General features: G+C 42.2%; 1 protein-coding gene across 12 annotated transcripts in view; it reads right to left on the reverse strand.

Moving 5' to 3' along the window:
• Window positions 1-20,281, reverse strand: part of LOC311265369 (ERC protein 2-like) — a 164,128-nt gene that overhangs the window by 97,195 nt on the left and 46,652 nt on the right. For all 12 annotated transcript variants that reach the window (XM_084366956.1, XM_084366960.1, XM_084366957.1 and 9 more), the window contains 2 exons: window positions 9,431-9,568; window positions 4,597-4,785 (listed from right to left, as the gene is read on the reverse strand). In XM_084366956.1, coding sequence (XP_084223082.1) covers window positions 4,597-4,785; window positions 9,431-9,568 — 327 coding nt within the window. The remainder of the gene's footprint in view (window positions 1-4,596; window positions 4,786-9,430; window positions 9,569-20,281) is intronic.

Consider the following 20,281-nt stretch of genomic DNA (forward strand, 5'->3'; position numbering starts at 1 on the left):
TCTTGTCAAGTCTACATAGGTCTGGGACTGTGCATGTAGCTCTGCGTGGGTCTGTCATTAGAAAAAAAACCCAGAGGAGTGTCTGTTAACTATTAGAACTCGCCAATCTGAACAAGAACCTCTTTCCAATTATAAGAAACCCACCAGATAAACCCTATACACAAGTAGGCCCTTGCATATTGGAGATATAGCCATGGGCGCAACACATGTTTGAAAGATCCAAAGCCTGATTTATGGTCGGGCACTCGACACGTTTGGTGCTGCTTGACAAAAATGACATGTTTTCGAAAATAAAAAGTGTTGCTGGACACTTAATTGTCATGTAGCGCACCTGGGTCATATTTTGTCACGCAGTGTGATGAGGTAGTCGCTTAAGCTGTTGGAGGTTGATGTCTGGTTACCATGGAGACAACTAAAACTTTTCCAAAAAGCATAAATAGAACATTTTGCGTGGCTCTTTAATTTTTGTCGCACAAAGTGTCACTTTTAAGTGCCATCAAAATATCAACCATGACATTGCTGTTGTCTCGGGCTGTGTTTTTCTGTGTACTTTTGTTCTGTTCACACATTTGTGTGTGTGCAAAGTAAGCATTCGCACGCATATGTGTGTCATGGAACTGAGTTTGACTAACCTGTCTACAATATACAGTAAGTGTCACCATGTGATCTTAGAGCCCCATAAGCTAGTCACTGTATGAGTAAACACATGTGCCTGTACTGAGGATTAAATGCTGGGAAAAAGGGAACACTCAGCCCTCTGGAAGGCAAGCAGAGTCATTGTTTACCTCGTGCTCACCCCCATTACCTCCACACCTAGCCTCACACACTTGTGCACACACATCCAATCCAATCTTAGCTTGCACAAAATGCATTAGGCCTAAGTGGACCAGAGTTTGTTATGTTCTTTTAGGGGAAAACACAGACAGGAAGAAAGCAGGGGCTGAGTGCACGGAGGGTCCAACAGGAATTTGTGATATTATGACAGGAGGGGGGAGGCCTGTAAAGATACGATTACATATATGGTCACCAAAATTATTATTATCATTCCTGGAAATGTCTCTGAAGTGTAAATATTACAAATAAGTTAAATATGTGTGGCCACCAGGATCTGCACTGGGTTATTAAACTACTGGTCAGAAGATGCCCGGCCACTGTGAGGCTGGGTAGCATTTACAAAAAGTTCCTAAAGGTGAGATGTGTCTCTATTAAGATATCAGTGGATGTCATTGTTTGTCTGTCAGTGCAAAAATCAACATCGGATATTGATGTTATCATCAAAACGAAACAGAGAGCAACAAGAAATGAAAAGGGAAAAAAAAAACTACAAAAAAAGGTAAGAGGATATGACATCCGCCTGTTTGAAAAGACCAGCCTTTTCAATGGAGTTGAGGTGTGGTGCCTTCATGCTGACTAAGCCCAACCCTCTCTGGAAAGGTCACCGCTTTCCCTGAGGATCTTTACTGTGTTCCTCTTTGAAGAGCAAGTGTTTAGTTCCAGAAGTCCTTTATTAACGTCGGAATCAACAAATACTGTTTTATGAGAAGAGGATGAGGATGTAGTGAAGTCAACTGAGCTCTGAGGTCAAGATAAAAAGCTCCGCTAACAGCTTGACTGAGTCTGTAATACAAACATCTGCAGATACAGTGAGTGGGCCACTGTGTGTACACGACCTCGTGGCAAACACAAGCGCTACATCTGGATGAGAGGTAAATGGCTACAGATCAGCACTGTCAGGCAGAAGATCTCTCCATTTTTGGAAGTATTTGTGATTAACATCAAATGAGGATGCCTCTCATACAACTGTTGGATTAATCTATCCATCTCAAAAAGCGTTTACTGGGCTGACGTTGTGGAGGTGCAACCATTTTATCCACCTACAGCGATATTATAGTCGTACTGAAGGCCCAGTGTGTAGGATTTCAGTGGATTTATGGGCAAAATGGAATATAATATTCATAATGATGTTGTCATTAGTGTATAATCACCTGAAACAAACAATTTCTTGTGTTTATCTAACCTTACAATGAGTCTTTCATATCTACAGAGGGGGTGGGTCATCCTCCTTGGAGTTTGCCATGTTGCACCGCCATATTTCTACAGAAACCCAGAACGGACAAACCAAACACTAGCTCTAGAAAAGGCCTGTCTTGTTTTTGTATGTTTTTAGCAGCCACTGTGAGGGGAGGTGGTGAGATGAGGGATGTTCAGTTGCAACCACATCGCTAGCTCTACCACTAAATCCTACACACTGGACCTTTAACACACGACAGTGAGGAAGGATAATTTAGCTAATTTGATCAGGACATTCCTTTATTGTACTAAATAATATATGTTCCATGTAAACAAACCAGCTTCTCTTTTAGTCTTGTTATAGCTAATCTTTACATTAAATTCAACTGGCAGATGCTTTTTGTCCAAATCAACTTGCATTTAAACTGAGTGAAGACTGAAGAATTGAATTGCAAAAACAGATAAAAGCCCTTCTAAAAATGAATAAATCAACACCAGATTGATATTCCCTGAAGTGCACAAAAGGACATGATTCAGGAAAATATATCAAAACAGATTTGTGTGTTGGCAAATGAAGCCTTCAATTGCAACCCTCATCAGCCAGATTTATGTGTTAAGTACAGTATAAACTATGGTCGCATAGACTTTTTTACTTTTTCTTTTTTTCTTAGAAATGAGACATAAGTATGTGCTGTTGAGTAGGGCTGCGCGATATGGTAAAAACACAACTTTTTATTTTTCACGGTCGTGACAAAGTGCAGGCTTTGACCGCGGCTTTCTGTTTAATCATTTGACTATTCCCAGTTTCACTAATGCTGGATTCAGACCAAAGGTGGCTGTCAGTATAAAATCAGGTCGCACACTGGCTGACGGCACTGAGGTGAATGTGCGCGTGTGGATGTGTTTGTGTGTGTGGTAGGTTAGTTTGATCAGATTTTAATCTCAGGCACCGTGTCAGTTCACCTCTGACCCACTGAGTATTACAGCCTCACAACCTTTCACACTCCACTGCACTACAATAGGATCAAACACACAGACACATTCAGACATTCACACATCTGCACAAACACACACCAACAGTTGTGTCTGCGCTGGCATGCATGCATGTACAGCCACACACACATGCACATACTCGCAAAAATAAACATGCAAGCATCATCTGTCTTTTTGAAGAAGCAGTAAGTTTACATAACAGGTCTGATTGCTGCCGAGTACACAAAATAGTCCAATTATGGCAACACTTCTGTCAGAGTGCGAATCTGCTCGCTACAAAGAGACGCTGAGCTGCTGTCCCTTTCATGTGGTGCCGCATCAAAATTCAACAAGATATCATTTCACAGGAATGAGATGTGTGTATGCTTTTTATGAGTATAAAAGAAAACATTCTCATAAATTCTGGCAGGGCGAGAGTCTGTCCTGGCTTGTAAGCCTGGAAGAGGAAAAAAAAAGAGAGAAAAAAGACAGCAAGGCCTCTGACTTGGCACCCGAAAGGGGATAGAGGGATCTTTTACGTCCATAAATCACTCTCTCTTAATTCATCCCTTTATCCTGCGGGACGAAGTGCAGGCAGGCCCTTTGCAAGGGAGTTGCTGACAATATTGTGGATGCTCACAGGGAGGTAAGAGGGTGAAATTACTGTTACTGTAAATGTTAGCAGTGTAAATACAGGGTACAAGTAGCATATTACAACCACTGCAGTGTGGCTGTAAAGGTAAATTCTTTTAATTCTTTTTGTACAATAAAAAATAATTATAAAGTGTTGTGATGTGCGTTTGAAGTGTTCAGCAGTAAAAGGGTGTGAGAAAGGTACTTGTTATTATTTGTTTTATGATGTCTGTGAAATGACATTTTGGTGTTGGCACAAGAGTTGCAGAGTGTGCAAGTCTGTTGTGATGCAGATAACGATGAAATATTAATAGCTGTCTGCAGTCCACACACACATACCAGACTGGAGTATTACTTGTATCAACATGCAAACTGTTGTAACCATGTATATTTTGTATTTCAGATATCTAAAATCTAACAGCATTTCTTAAAGTGCAAACAAAAAACTTCCGCTCCCCCTTGCGTTTCCAAGTGGTTATTGTTGGTGCCACTGTCACAAAGACAGCTGGACTGTTTCCTTTTTCCTCTGAGTAGCAACTACCAACAACACAACTTCATTTTTCTGGAAGTTTCATATTGTTGCTACAAAGCAAAAGCTTGTCTATTGCCAGTGTCAAAGAGACATATTATGCTTATTTTCAGGTTTATAATTCTATTGGGTTACTACTAGAATAACTTTGCATTCTTTAATGCTCAATAAACACATGAACTTTCTCATACTGTCCAGTGTTGCAGCACTTTACTCCCCCTCTGTCTGAAATGCTCTGTTTTAGCTCCTGTCTCTTCAAGGCCCCGTCTCGAACATCCAGTCTCCTCTGATTGGTCAGATAACACACGCCTGACCCAGCAGAGAGGAGCTTCTGTTGGTGCAGACTTTAACCTTTTTAACTTTCAAGACGTTGACACACAATAACCTATATAACACACCGAAGGGAAGGAAAAAGATAAAATAGCATAATAGGTCTCAGTGTCCATACTGACCTCTCCATCAGGCCTTTGGTTCTGGGTCGGGCCGGAATTCACAGGCTGACTCTGCGAAAGTTTCTGGGGCAGCACTGCTGAAAGTCTGTCCTTTAATTCTTGGTTCTCCTTCCTCATCTTGTCCAGCTCGTCCAGCCGAACCCTGTCCTCCCTCTCCTTCTGCTCACGCAGATTCTCAATCACTCGCTCCTGAGATAGTGAGATAAAAAAATAAGAACAAGGGAAAATAACATTTGGTGAGAAGTGTGTGTGAGAATAAAGAACAAAGCATAGATAGCTATCAGCCGCATAAAAGTTCTTTAAAATTGAAGAATTGTTATAAAATGGATGTTATTTCACTTCCTTTGGGCAAAAGTTTGTCAGTCCTTTGTGATTGCAGTTCTTTCCTATCATTATTGACAATTTTCAACCGGTCTCTCGCTGTATAGGCTCGCCAGCATGCTTCACAAAGTGAGGCCAAAGACAAATTCATAAATGCCTGTTATAAATAATACTACCATAAATAATTGCAGGGACGTGAGCAGATTAGAGCCAAGTAGAACAGAGCGAGAGGAGGAGAAAGGAGGAGAAGAGTTGAGGGACGGAGACAGATTTATTGAGAATGGATTGGAGAGTACTGTAGATCACTTCCTCGCAACTCCACATTGCCTTCTGATAAACCAAGTTGGAATGTTTACGCCATAATTTTCTCTATTCTCTAATCACATCGGACAGCGGGAGGACCACGGCGTTGGGCATTGGTCTGAGACCAGTTCCACACCATGGGTGGCAGAGAATGCAAGGTGTGTGTAGTAGGTGTGTGTTAAAGTGCATGTGTGTGTGTTTAGGTGTGGACTGAAGTGATTATCAAGGTGTTTACTCAGGTGTTTATTTAGGCACAGAGCACAGCTCAGCAATGAGGCTTTACGATGTGGCATCGCCGCATGATTGGCAGCTTTAAACCCCCGGGTAATTGGACAAATACACCCACTAACTAGACCTGGCACACAAACACAGTTCATAGTGGGCTTTGGAAGAGTGGGCCTGAGAGAGAGAAAGAGAAAAAGAAAAGAGTGAGAGAGACCACATGGTTAATAGGTCCTGGGTGTTTTCCCCACATTATGAAATATCTCTAGGATGTTTGGGGTTTAGGGAAAGAGAGCAGGATGTGATAATAAAACCTGCCTATATGAGGCTGAAGTGTGGAGCACATGTAAACACAACAAAGACTCTCACATAACAAAACAGACGGGCACACACGCACACACACACACACACACACAAACACACCAAAGAGTAGGGTTCGGCTTGGGCACAATGCCCTCGACTGTTAATTAGAACCACAGCACTGTGGCTAGCGACTGGCTCCAAGAGCAGGTTTGTGACAGGGTGTGTGATTAGCAACACACACACTCGCTCTTGTAAACACATTACACACACCCTGTGATGACCACAAAAGTCTGAGAAGCTCGCCAACGCTCTCCTCATCACAGCTGAATTATATGTAGGCTGCATCAGAAGTGGTTTCTGGGTAAACAGATGGGCCGTGGCAGAAAAAGGATTTACAGTTTATTGTGCCATTATGCTATTCATTTCAAAGTCTGTCGGCAACAAAAACAAATTTAGGTGATAAAAGATCATTTTAAGTGAAAACATCTCTGTGCTGCGCTGGTCCAAAAGGAATGAAGCACACATCAAGCAACATCTTGTCAGTTAATAGACAATAGAGGATTCAACACAAAGAAAATAACGCACACACACACACACACACACACACACACACACACACACACACAAACATATTTTACCATTTTATACCTCTAGGACTGACCAACTCCGCTTCAGCTTTTTTTCCCCATGTGTCTCTTGTGTCAAAGGACTTGACATTGTGTAAAAAAGTTTCTTGCGAGGAAGTGTTGTTGCCGGTTTTAGGACCAAAGTTGTATCTACCAAACAGAGCTCCTGAAAATCACTCAGTGGCAATGCTCTGATTTCAAAATGTCTGAACTTTGCCCGACTTTTAACCTCACCTGAATGCCACTAATGAAGCGCAAGGTTAGTTCAGGCAGGGCATGTTGCAAGTCGCACTTTTATTGGCTGTCTGGCATTCACAAACATTGACTCATCTAAAGTTGTGGCCAACATGTCAGATGAGAAGGGCTTTGCTAGCAGTCAACTGAAACTGCAATATACGCTTGTTTAGGGCTGTACTAGTAGCGATACCTTGACTTCGATACCGGTTCATAAACAATACATTTTTCAATATAACCTTTTTATTAAATCCGTTTTAATAACCCGCAGCGGGCATCGTCTCTGGGCGTAACCTAGTCAGGGAGCAACCATTTTGTTTCAGGAGGATTACGCCCCACAACTCAGCTCGTCACAGCTCAAACTCATCGAGAGCTCCCTTAAAAAGCAGAGATTCCAGCCAAATCTAACTGTGTAACCATTTGCTACAAAATGAAAGTATAATAAAAGTTTCCCTGGTTGAAATGAAGCATAGCTGTTAGATCAGAGAGAGCACTGAAGTCGCACACAGAAATTAGCAACAGCTGTTTAGATATGCTTCACAATGACTGAGTCATTCACAGCTGTAGCTAGTAACATGTAATCATATTCATGCAGGCGTACCGTGTTGATATTAAAACCTTATACTAATCAGTGTTACTCCGAAGAAAACACTCATGCCAATGACATTTACTGGCGGGGCTACCTACACCGCTCCAGCCTGGTATTACGTGTTGTTGATGTAACCAAAATTCATTAAGGGGGACAGGCTCTCTCAGAATCCTTTTCACTGTTAAGATTCAATGAGAGCTCCTGAACTGAATAACCACCTGCTATATGGTCAAATGGTCAGTTCCTTGATGTAAATGTCTCTGACTGAAACAGCATTAGAAGCACCACTCAAATTTGTCATGTAAGCTCCTTTAGAGTATTTTCTATTGAGCGTGTCCCTTTGGTCTCTAACACAAGTGGCAGGTCAGAGAACCGGGTTAACTCAAGCTAAAGTTGCAAACAGAAAAATAAAACCATACACACATAGAGTATGTGCACATTGGAGCCTGTTTCCAGCCACTGGAAAACAAGTAGTGCAGCTGGACATCCACATCTGTCCTAACTTGGAACTCTATAAAGTCGCAGCCAATGCCAACAAAAAGTAAACTAGCATCCATCTTTTAGCCTGAAGTACAAACAAACATGTAAATGGGAACCATTTTTTAAGCCTGCATTGCCAAAGCGATCGTTTTTTTAGACCATAGTACCAACAAATGTGTGCAAGCAGCAACTTTAAACATGCAACAAAGCTAAGCAAGACCGAGCCACTCTGAACTCAAGCCAGTCAGTTCAAGGTAGAGCTGCCAGGATTCAGCATCTCCACGGTCATGGTCAGTTCTGTGAAGTCATACAGTCTGCTCCGAGGTTCAAGCCTGTTTCCAATTAGAAATCACCGGCACCCTGTAACCACGAGTGCAAATTCATAAACACATGGACACTAACGACTTGTGTAGACAAGACAAAAAGGAAAAACTCCATTAGCAATATCATTCCAGCTTCTCAAGAGTCACTAATTTACCCAGGGATACTACAAAATCACAGGGGTTTTATTGGGTAAATGATCTGTGTGATGAAATGCAGGTCATTTTACTGAAAACAAAAACACCACAGTGGCCAGCGAAGCATTCAATCATCTTCTAGTGTTAGCGGCCGCATGCTAGCTCAGAAGTGTTGAGGTGAAGCTTTATGGAGACCAGCTGCTCCCTCACGTTGCCAGAAAACAACAAATGTTGGATGTTTACGACCAACATCCAGCCGTCCACCCATGTGGAGTGAGTCTGCATAGTTCACCTTGATTCACGTGGCAGTTGCAGCTCTGCGATTTTATTCTGCAATGGGTCTTACGGAGGCCAGGAAATCCAGTTTAAAAACAGCCGTATATTATGACTGCATTTGCCAGTATTGGTGCCACTTGAACAGGACTTTACAGCACATCAAGTCTGTACTGTCCCTCTAATTATGTTCACTCAAGGTCACTGTGTTTTTTCCCCTGAATGTGTGCATCTGTGTTATCGGTTACAGAATTCCCATCCCTGTCTGATGCCTTGTAATTGCATTTCTCTTGCTAGCTCTGTTCTTTCTCTTCGTCCTTCATATGTCTTGCAGAAGTTACTAATTTTTTACTCTGCCTCCACCCTTGCATTCCTTGACCTCTCCCTCCCTTAATTCTGAGGCCACCTCTTCCATCAGGGCTGTGCCTCTTCTGCCATTCCACTTTTCCATCCCTCCATTCCTCCCCCTTTCAAAACTTCTATCCTCCCCTTATTCTATAGATCATTCCCTCCCTATGTTCAGCACAGTTACAGACGGGAACTAATCCTCTGTCTATGTTCACCTTAGACCTCCCTTCTCCCAGTGCCTCCTTCTCTCCCTTACTGTTTCCAGAGTGGACCTCATCTAGTGTGGCCCAAAGTCTATAAATTAGAAGGCTGTGTCAGTAAATTATTGCAGTGAGTCACAGCAAAGCACGAAAATTAACTAAGCCGGAGGCCGTGCACCAGCTTCCTGAAAGACCAGTGTGCCTCGATGGATAAAAGTTTCCACACCAAGGGGTTCTCTAATGGTTTCGTTTTGTGAGATTTTATTGTCTACACCTGACAAACAACTTTAAGTCCCCACATTAATAGTGTGCGTAATTATTCACACAGCTATTCTATCAGCGCATCGTCTAGCTACCTCGACATTACCTCAAATCTCTTTTCTCAGCAGTTGCCGTCAGCTTTTCCGGACCTCCAACTTTACCTTTTTGTGACAAGGCCATCCTCACCCTCCCCTCATCCCTCCCTCTGTTCTGTACCTTCTCTGACAGGGCTTCCTCCAGTGTGGCCAGGGCTGTGTCTGTGTTGCTGGAGTCAGTCTGAAGGCCCTGGACCCTTTCCCGCAACCCGGCCAGCTGTTTGTCCTTATCCTTTAACTGCTCCAACAGGTTCTCAATCTGGGGAGAGAAGAACAGGGATACATAAAGAAGAGAGGAGTTGAGGTTAGGAGCAGGTTGATGTGTAACAAGCACATAATCATAAATTAATAGAGCCATGGTAGGAAAGTTTAGATGAACCTGATAGGAGAGAATCAAGATGAAAAGTATAAAGCCTTTTTAACCGTACTTGAATTTGTATAATGTTCCCAACTGGACTACTGTGGGTGGAGACCTTTGGGTACCAAAGTAAAACAAAAAGGAATCATCCCATTGACTGCTAATTCATCGCCAAGATGAATCTAGACACCGAAAACTGTCTGTGGCCTCTGGCTGCATTCTCCAATTTCCTGCGGTAATGTCTTCCATTCTGGCCTGGCATCTAAAAGATGAGCAGCAATGAAAGCCTCCACTGTGCGGCTTGGGTCAAGACATTCGTGTGTGGATCCAAGAAGAGAGAATTTTACTGCTGAGCAGAACACTTAGCAGAGAGGTGTAAATAACAAAACCCCGTGGATAGTGTGACCAAATCAGTTTCAGGACCACTTCAGTGGTATTATACGAAGAGTTAAGTCAGCACATCAAATTACGGGACTGTTTCTCTGCATCTGCCTTTCTGTGGCTAACCTCATGTCGCTAAAGTGGTGGTGTAATAGCCAGTTGTGGTGCTCAACTGCCTTTATCTGATGAACATCCGCAAAACAGAACGCAAACACACACAAAGACACATGCTCAGGCACAAACACAAAACGCTCTGGGCTGTCCCAAACAAAACATTAGCAGATGCAGCTGGAGTAGGACACAGTGCAATGAAACTCCAGAGGTCTACAAATTAGTTACAAAGGGACAAGCACATCTGGTGACAGGACATGGTGACTTGCTTGTGGCTTATACTTTCTAAGAGCTCAATCTACATTCCTTTAAATTCTGATTAATATCCTCCACAGAAGGGAGGCTGCATTTAAGAAGTTGATGGACTCCCCGAGATTCCTTGGACCGATTGGCATAGAGCATATATTTTCCTGTCTCCAACTCTGTCTTCTGTACTGATTTTTTTTCTACAGACAGACAAAGCGCCATTCACTCACTGCTGCAAAGCATTAATACCACATTTGACCCAAGTGGTCCTTTCTCAGATCAGGGCTTGTGTGGTACAAAAGAAAGGCACAAGCTCTGAAAAGATTTCATTATTTAATGAACATGAGAATCCAATAAAAACAAGAAAAACACTTCGGGCCATTGAGAGACCGCATTTTAACTGAAATGGTGACAGGGTAAAAATGTCCAGTGGGGAGAATGAGCTGCATTCCAGTCATGGGTACATAGATAGATAATGTCCAAATCTCCGCAGCTATTTTACAAATGAATCCAATTAGACTGCAGACTTTGGTGTTCTCTGCTCCCCGGAGGACGAGAGCGAGGATTTAAAAGAGCCATCTTGGTTTTGGCAACGGAGGGAAAGTGGCATGGGGGGTGGGAAAAAGCAGCCGGGGACCTTTGGCAGATCTTGATAGGTTAATGACAGTCATTACACAAACCAAGCTACAGGCTCTGCTAGGTCGGCCCAAGCGATAGGGACATTCAACCCTTCAGGGAATGATGGGAAAGCTTCACACTACCAAAGTCATATAAAAATTCCCACCAATTCATGACTGTTGGATGGGATATATGGGTGGACACTTTTAGAAACAAAGGGACTGATAGAAGCGAGGATAACATGGGTTTCTTGATTTATTCTCACTTGTTTTGCTCATTTTAAGTGTGTGGGCTGAATTGGTGCTTTTCATGTATTTTCCAAAGGATGTAAGCACTCAAGAGCTAAAGCTAGACACATTATAAGCCACGATCTCCACTTCATGAAGCACCGGTGAACCAGCCCTCCAACATGCAGTAAATAAATGGCAAACAAACTAAATATCTCACTTTGGCCTCTAATTGTGGCAGCTCAGTAGCTTTGACATACCTTGAATATGCAAAAAAACACATGCACATGCACTCATGCATACCCATGCTCCCCGTTCCTATGGGCACCACATGGCCCTGTTTCAGGTCGAATTGAGCATGTCGCCTCTGGTCTTAGATAAATGATTACATTCTTCACCAGGCTGAAGTTTTCTTTGGCCTGGTCGCACGAAATAACAACCCCTTGATGAAATATTTAGCCTCGTCGCTGGGCCTTCTGTGAAATTGGGCAGAAAAACGTTCAACGCAACTTAAACGTTATATCGGCGGATGAGGAACGAGCCGCGGGAGCCGTGGATATGGGAAAGAGGGCAAGGAATTCTGTCAGAATTCTGCAAGTCAAAACATACGGAGAGAAATGCCTTTTGTGGACAGGCGAGGCTCGGGGCAGCCGTATGCCTTTCTGGGAGAGAGAGAGGGGCCTCCCTCCCAGTAGCTCAATTGTTATGATGAGAACAGCAGTCATTCATTTTATCTCTCAGTGTATGAGGCTACCTCAAACTATACTCCCGCATCTCACCCACACACAAAGACACACAGCCAGACACACACACACAGGCTTTTATCATTAACCACTGTGCATATGTCATCCCACTCTCCAACCACACACACCTCCCGCTGAAGCAGACCACCTACGTTAGTCAGCTACCATGACTCTATAGGCCAGGCACTGCGGTGTGGACTGTCTTTCTCAGTGAGTGTGTTACCTCCTGAGAAACCATGACGTCTGTCTCAGGCCTCTCCCACACACATGCCCCCCCACTGTTTACAGCCGTCCTGTTTTGACTCCGATAACTTTATCAACGAGCTGATAGGAGGGGACCAGGTTCCCCTTAAAGGAGGGAGTGTTGATGCGTGGTTACCTTTTACTGACCTTGACTTTGCCCAGTTGCAGCTCCAAAATACAGCTGAATAGTAAAGTACTAAAGCATTAGGAGGTGGTGGGATGTGGAGATTTGGTTACCAGTGATTAGGTGCTAGGCAATATATACAATACATATCAATATTGTGATGTGAGACTATTTACTGTCTGAGACTTGAATATTATGATATGGCATAAATGTCTTTTCCTGGTTTTAAAGGCTGCATTACAGTAAAGTCATTTTCCCCATTACTGACGATTATTTATCATAAATCTCATTGTGCTGATGTTTTGTGAAAGTACCAATAGTCATCCCTACAATATTGTCACAATATTAATATTGAGGCATTTGGACAAAACATTTTTTATGAAGTGCTTTTGAGGAAATTTCAAAAATATTGAGATAAACTGTATACCGTGTATTGCATTACAGCCTAAAAATACTGAGATATTATTTTAAGGCCATATCGCCCACCCGCACTAATGATTTGTCAGTCAGCAACTTTTGCAAAATATTAATAATTTTAAATTAAAATATATTTCACCTTTCAAGAACATACGTAACAAAGGAACTCTGTCTCAAAAGACAGAAAAGAAAAACAACAGAACATAAAAACAGCAACAGACAGTATAAGTAGACAACCAGCTAAAAACAAGAAGCAAAACAAATTTTAAAAAGTCAAGTCTAAGAAGTTGTTAAATCGCCTAATTGTCATCAACATATTTATGTAAAAACAAAGACAAACTAGCACTACGTAGAGCGCATACCTCCGCCAAAGCCCAAGAGTCCCCCTTTTATGTTCGGTCAAAGGTACCAGCCACTTAAAATAGGCCTAATTTTTTCATCAAGATCCATCCTAATGCATGGATTCTCTGAGAATTTAACAAAAAGTAAAAAAAAAAAAAAAAACTATCTCGCAATCCTCAATCAAGTTTTGTGAATTTCTGCTGACAAACCGACCGACCAACAGACACAGGTAAAAACATGACCTCCTATGCAGAGGTCAAAATGTACTGTACAGAAAAAAAAGGGGGAAAGATGGTTCACAAATAATACAAAATAAGTATCATGAACTCAAATCAATCAAAACATAATGAACTATAATACATAAAAATGAACTAGTGATTTTTACTTGCTAACAAGTTTAGCAACATAGTCTAAATATTACTGACATAATTATGAAAAAGAAAAGATACAGAGAGCTTTACAGCTGCCATATTAGAAATGACTGAGATCCTGCAACCAAATCACTGGTTAACAAATGATCTGATAAACTCGGTGATGCTGCCGCCAGTTTCTAACATATCAACTAGTTGGTGGAACTAGTGGGTTAAAAGTAGTCGGTTATATCGAAATTTGGCTTGTATTCATCCTCAAATGAGTGACAAATATTTTGAATTAGGGAGGGGAAGTCTCGAACAATAGCTGCCATATATTCATGTTAAGTTACAAAGTAAATAGTTGTCAACAAAACAATTTTGATTCTCTTTCAAGTGGGCTTTGAAATCCTTTGGGAACCTTGGTGTGTCATTGTGTTTGCAGTCTGGAGAATCTGATCGTGATTAGGACAAGCTGCCTTCTAATGTAATGGGAGAGACGCTGGTGAAACAGTATCAGGCCCTGTGTCTCTGGCGAAAAAAAATCGTGATCTAAAAGCAGCTTGTTCCGGAGCAGAACCACAAACTCGGTCGACCCGTCTGTCTTCCATCCAGACTAAGGGCTAGAACTCTGTGGCCTCCAGAGGAATCATTTCTGCAGAACACAAAGGAGACCAGCGTGGAGCGTGACCACCATAAAAATCATTTGTATTTTTAAAACTCTTTTGGACCAATAAAAATACCAAACAATAATTGGTCGCCCTTTCTGAGAGGCAACTCATTTCTCTATGCTTGTCATCGCCTCTGAAAATATGACAGGGACAGTTGTAAAAACCCAGAGATCCTGGCACTGACACGTTCGTGCGCACACACACAGCCACACACATATGCACAGAGGGACAATAACCGCAAACTGAACAATATGTAGTAACACACAGTGTACTTCCCAAGAGAAATCTAGGTCAGAGTCAGACCGAATCACGATGAAAGAAGACATTCTGGAAATATCATACTGCTACTTTAAGTCCTCCACGATCACGTACTGCGATCCAAGCAAAGCATGTACATATTAAACTTGGAATTTTATTATGCTTGTGTGTCAGTTACAGTATACTCAAACATGGACACCTGCATACTGTTCCCATCTCCTGCTATCAGCGTTTGTTGATTCCCACATTAATAAAGGACTTCCTCCAGCTCCGGAGCACTCAGATGTGGCTCTTCAAAGAGAAGCACAGTCTGGTCATGAAGCTCAGGGAAGACAGTGACCTTTTCAGTGTGAGGAGGGGGTGCTTGCACTTCGTTTAACCCCTGTCCCACCACCACCACCACCCCGTCTCTGCCTGTGGAACAGAGCAACATGGGCAAGACTGACAGACAGTTGGAGTTTGGATACTGTGTAAGTTGGCGCCCCCATGTGGCAAACAGTCCGATTTATCCACTTGTGACAACTCCAGTGTTCAGCTAAAATGAAAAATTGTGTTTTCTCCGAATTTACTTGCACAATTAAGCAAGGCCTTCACCTTCACCTTCTACATGCTCAATCTTCTACACCTCATTGGAAATTTCCCTGAATAAGAGTAGCAGCTAAACATGTATTTGTCAGGAAGCATTACACTCCACAAATGGGGTTAACTACTGAAAGGCAACTGCCACGATATAGCTGTTAAGTCCCCACCAGATCTCCTCAGACAAGCTGAGTCGACTGGCTGGGAACGCAAGGGGCCAAGGTAACAGAAAAAGCAGCAAATGACACCTCTGCCCTATTCCCCTCAAATGACCTTCCTGATGTCATGCTGCTTTGCTCGAGGAGCCATTCCTCGTCTGTTATCGAACAGAGCGACGGAGCACAATGACTTCATAAGACGAGTGGTGCCCGAGAGAGGGAGGGAGCGAAGGGAGGGTCAAGAAGCACAGGTTCTGAAATCATCCACACGTTTCTAAACAAGGAAAAGTATAGGTCATTATTCTTTTCTGTCGGAGAACAGTTTCCTCCTCATGGAGAGAAAAAAGAGAGTCACAAAGAAGAGTTAAAAAAAAAAAAAGAAAAGAGGCCTTTTCTGGGTTTTTTTGATCTGTTGGTCAAACCTTTTTTTTTTCCATCCAAACCAAAAAGGACCATGCAGAGGCAGGATCCCCCATTGACAAGCTAAACAAGGAGGTTCTCGCCTATCCTACAGCCCAAAAAAAGTTTTGTCAAAGTAAAACTGGGAGCAAACGAAAGAGACAGAATTTTCTACGGGTTTCACTACGATTACGACCGAGGCCTGTGACTCTCGCAGCAGCTTCCTCTCAATTGCCCCAACATTCATTTTGCTCCTAACCACCAGCGCCTGTTTAGAAATACAAAGGTGCTCTGTGTCCACACCCACACACACACACACGCTCATTTAAATGCACGCGCACAGACACACAAACATACGCAAAAGCCGAGAGAAATACACTATAAATACAGAGGAGCAAGCGCACAGATCCAGATGAATATGCATGATGTAAGTTTTACATTTTGTACTTCCCATGACCTTGATTATATCTTAACAACTAAAGCACAGCCTCAGAAACATCAAATAAAAGCAAAGCAGAACACCCACAAAGTAAGAAATAGAGAGAAATTAAGTTAAATAGACTGAAAAAAGACCAGGAAAAAGAAGGCAACACTAAAATCAAACAAATTATTCAGTGGCTGGGGTATCTGGCTCACAAAGGTTATAATTTAAGAACAAATTACAGATATCATAACTCTAATTTCATTTATGGAATGCGAATGAAAGGAGTGAAACAACAGTTGCAACACGTGATACTTGAAATAACAAAAGAAGTAAAGTACTGCATGCAGACAAAACGTCAGGAGTTGCAAGGAACTGCAGACAAGACCTCCATGACAGATGAGTGCTGCCATCATCAGCAAGCTAGGAGGCAAGGCCTTACCCAATTATCTTAATATTGTTTGTAGGCCAACAGCACACTACAGTCATTTTCCACATATTTTAAACCACAGTCTACCTGGAAGCATCGTCACAATACAGGAATGTCTAACTTCGATAGAATATTTTGGAAAATATCAATAATCGATACCAAGTTCGATACCATGGGGAAAAAACATTGAGGGCATAAAATTTAGATTTTTATCAAAAGGTAAATATAAGAAGCTACATGTCCTGTGTGTACTGTGTGTTAAGCACAACAGGGCAGCATGTATTACATTGCTGTCAGAGAGGAGAGTGCAAATACGGAGTATTGAAACTGTTTCAAATATTCAGTACTGATGCTTATCGATATTTCCATATTTTTGACAGCACTGCTGCCTGGACCGCTCTGTGTTTGTTTGTTTTATTGCCAGGGAAAAAGCACTAACATATGTGATTATTCAAAAAGTCTTCAGTTATTTCCTCACAAATAACTGCGTCACCAAAAACATTTTGTTTCTGAAAAGTAAGAATTATGTTAACATTTACACCATTATTGCCTGGTTTGGAGCACAAACAAAGGCAGAGGCAGTTTGAGCTACAGATGCACCTGAGTTACTTCCATAAGCTGCAACTAATCTTATATCGCTGCCAAACTAGAGAACAAAAACTCTCCAAATGTTCTCCTTTCATCAATAAAACTGAAAGATTACCCAGAAAACTGCAACCTAATTTCTATTTTTTGTAGAATATATCTGAAAAGTTTAAACAAAAAAAACCCAAACACTAAAATAAATCCTATTTTAGCGTTAGGGAAACAAAAATATTTAAGTAGCAAGGTAAATGACGCCCACTGTATGTCTATGTGCATAAAGGCATTTGCATAAGGACCCACATACACAAACAGGAAACCAACTTCACTTGTCTAATTCTGTACATCCACTGTAACGTGTGGCTTATTCCCAACATACAGCACCGATCTTGGAGGAATACAAACACACACACACACACACACACACACACACAATCAAGCTGTGATTATTATCTTGAATGTCCGGCCAGGTTCAGGCGATGGCGGCTGCACATAGCACTTACACACATGACAGGCAGACATCCTCCCCCACACATTCCTCCAGAAAGTCATTCACACAGAGACCCTCCACTGCATTCATACATATGTTATAGACACCAGCACACACACGCAGACATGCAGACTTTACACACACAACACAGATGCAGACATGCACGCGGAGAATGACAGACAAACAGCGAGGAAGACGAAGCGAGTGTTGTTTTCGTAGTGATTCCTTCTGCTCGACCACAGAGCGAAATGAGCAGGGAGAGACTCCTGCAGACCCAGAAGTGCTCAATGAAGACAGATTGCACTTGTGCAAGCTAGTCTGTACGTGAGTGTGAGTGTGTCTGTGTGTGTGCCGGCCAACTTGATCCACGTCCATGCTCTTTAGGCTCAAGACCCTATCTCTGCCCCCCCTCAGCTGCGGAATGCTGCAGTGATTGCTGGGTAATTACCCCGACGCTTTATTCCTCTGCTCCCAGCACCATTAGTATTAATTCTCTTCTTTTTCTCTTTTTTGTAGAGGGAGAATGGACGCCCTTTGATCTGAGAGGAGAAAGAAGAGAAAGAAAGAGAGAGAGAAAGAAAGAAAGAAAGAAAGAAAGAAAGAAAGAAAGAAGGACCACCGGCCACCCGGTGGGGACCACAGCAGCCGTGTGCCAACCTGTAGCTTCTGACCCAGGCCCACCTCACACTGATCTGGTCAGAGAGGCCAAATACATCATACAGTCATATGTTTTAACTGAAAGGCAAAGGGTCAAACTGTGACACACATTCATCTGAGCAGGTTTTGCCTGTCTCAGACACTTACAGTATGAAAAACATTCTGACACGTGACTGCCAACAGGTTAGGTCAAAACAGGTCAGCCTGAGTAATGGCTTGTGTCATCATCAGGATACAGTCAGCTTTAAGTTCTTCATCAAGTCTGCGAGTCACCGAACACGTCTGGTTTCCCGACGTGAAATGCATGTGTTGTGGTCAGTAAGGACTTGAATAGCTCGAGCCTGACACATGGCCCAACACTGGGTTTGTCTTGACTGATGTGTAGCCTGGCTCCAATCAGCCCGCCTCGGGCTCTCACCATTAACCCTGGCTGATTGCTGATAGGAGCAGAGGGGGATACAGGGGGGCCTATCACAGGCTGTTTACCGGAACCTCCCCAGCTCCAACAGGCTTATCTGTGGCCATGTCTCTGCACTGTGATTGGTCAGATGGAATCCATTAGGATGAAAGGCATTGGTGGCCTCATCACAGATCTATCAAGATCACACACACGCAGGAACGGACTCGTACAGTAAAGAGTTATCTGTAAGGATCTCCGAGAAATACAGATGTTACACAGACACAGTTGCTCACCTGGAATACTCAACCCCACAGTGTATCTGTTTATTAACCTGTGAGCTGCACAATGTGAAGCAGCCAGTGCAATCTGGTCATTTTGGGAAGAGCCAACACACATAATATACATACTGTTTGAGGGCTGTGCATATAGACGAGGTCAGACACTAAGGTGGTGTCAGCCTTCATGCAACAAGTATTCTAGATGTTTTATAGAAGCCTTTAGTCAGTAATAATATTCAAGCTTTATTTAGCTCTAATCATTTAAAGGTTAAACTACAAGCAATGGCCTGTTCACCCTGCTGTCGTCTAGCAAAAGACACTCCTGAACTCTTACTCAGCACTTCACCATATATATATGTTTCTCTTTTGTAGCATAAAGGGACTGCAACTTGCATTTTGTTGTACAATCGTGGTTGTAATGAAGCAAATGACCCTTGAATCTTGAATAATATTGCTTAGGGGTTGGTATCTTTTCAGACATTTTCAAATACAGGTTCCAATACACTAGTTTCTGTGTCAGTATACTTCTTGCAATACCTCAGTCTGAGAAATGTAAAGCTTTTTTCTACTACTTTCATTTCAGAATTCACACTTTATTTAGCATATTACTGGGATTGGGTAAGTAGCTTTGACATTTCACGCTTCACAGAAGAGGCACGAAAACTTTAGGGTTGAAAGGCTCGAAACAACAAGTTGTTCAAACAAGTGTTTGAAAAGATGAACAGAGCCAGAATCTACCGAACCACTGACTAAATCAAGAACCGCTGGAGAATTTTGAAGGCAGCCTACTAACGACTAATGGATGATCTAAGAGGAGAGTGACGACTGGCGGACATAACTTGCTACGGTGTGGATGTAGAGTTTGAGGATACCTCATCTCAGACTCCTGTTCCTGCTCAAGGGGACATCAGCATGACTGGTGAGTAATGAATGAATAAATCGAAATCATCTAAACACATGTTTATCGGATTATGTTTTTTTGTGTTCATGTAAACAGTTAAGTTGGAATCTCTAATCAGAATGATTTTGCTCAGATTGAAGAAAGACTGTCCATGTATACACAGATAAAATTCAGTTTTGTCTAACAAGTTCATGAACTTTGCTTAGAGAACATTAAAATGAGCTGTTTCCAGATTTAGATCAGGAATAATCTGAGGAGTAGACTAAGAAGTAATAGTAATAAGTAAACATGACTAAAAATCTGACCGAGCATTTTATGCCGACAATAGTCTGTTCTGTAATCACATTTTAGTCACTAAACAAAAAGTATTGAGGTTTCATACCCAGCTCTTAAAAAGGGTGCGACATTGCACATAATGAACTTTTTGGTTCTTATTATACGACTGTTTTAGGAAGTAGTTTAAAATGGGACGGAGAGATCATGGTCCATCATACACATCCGTTCACAAAAGCAGTTAGCAATGCTCATGTTTGTTTATACAATAAACACTGTGCCCATGCTGGACTAATATTTTCCTTTCTATCAACA

Source organism: Pagrus pagrus, assembly GCF_965226575.1.
Source record: "Pagrus pagrus genome assembly, chromosome: 11".
NCBI lineage: Eukaryota > Metazoa > Chordata > Actinopteri > Spariformes > Sparidae > Pagrus > Pagrus pagrus.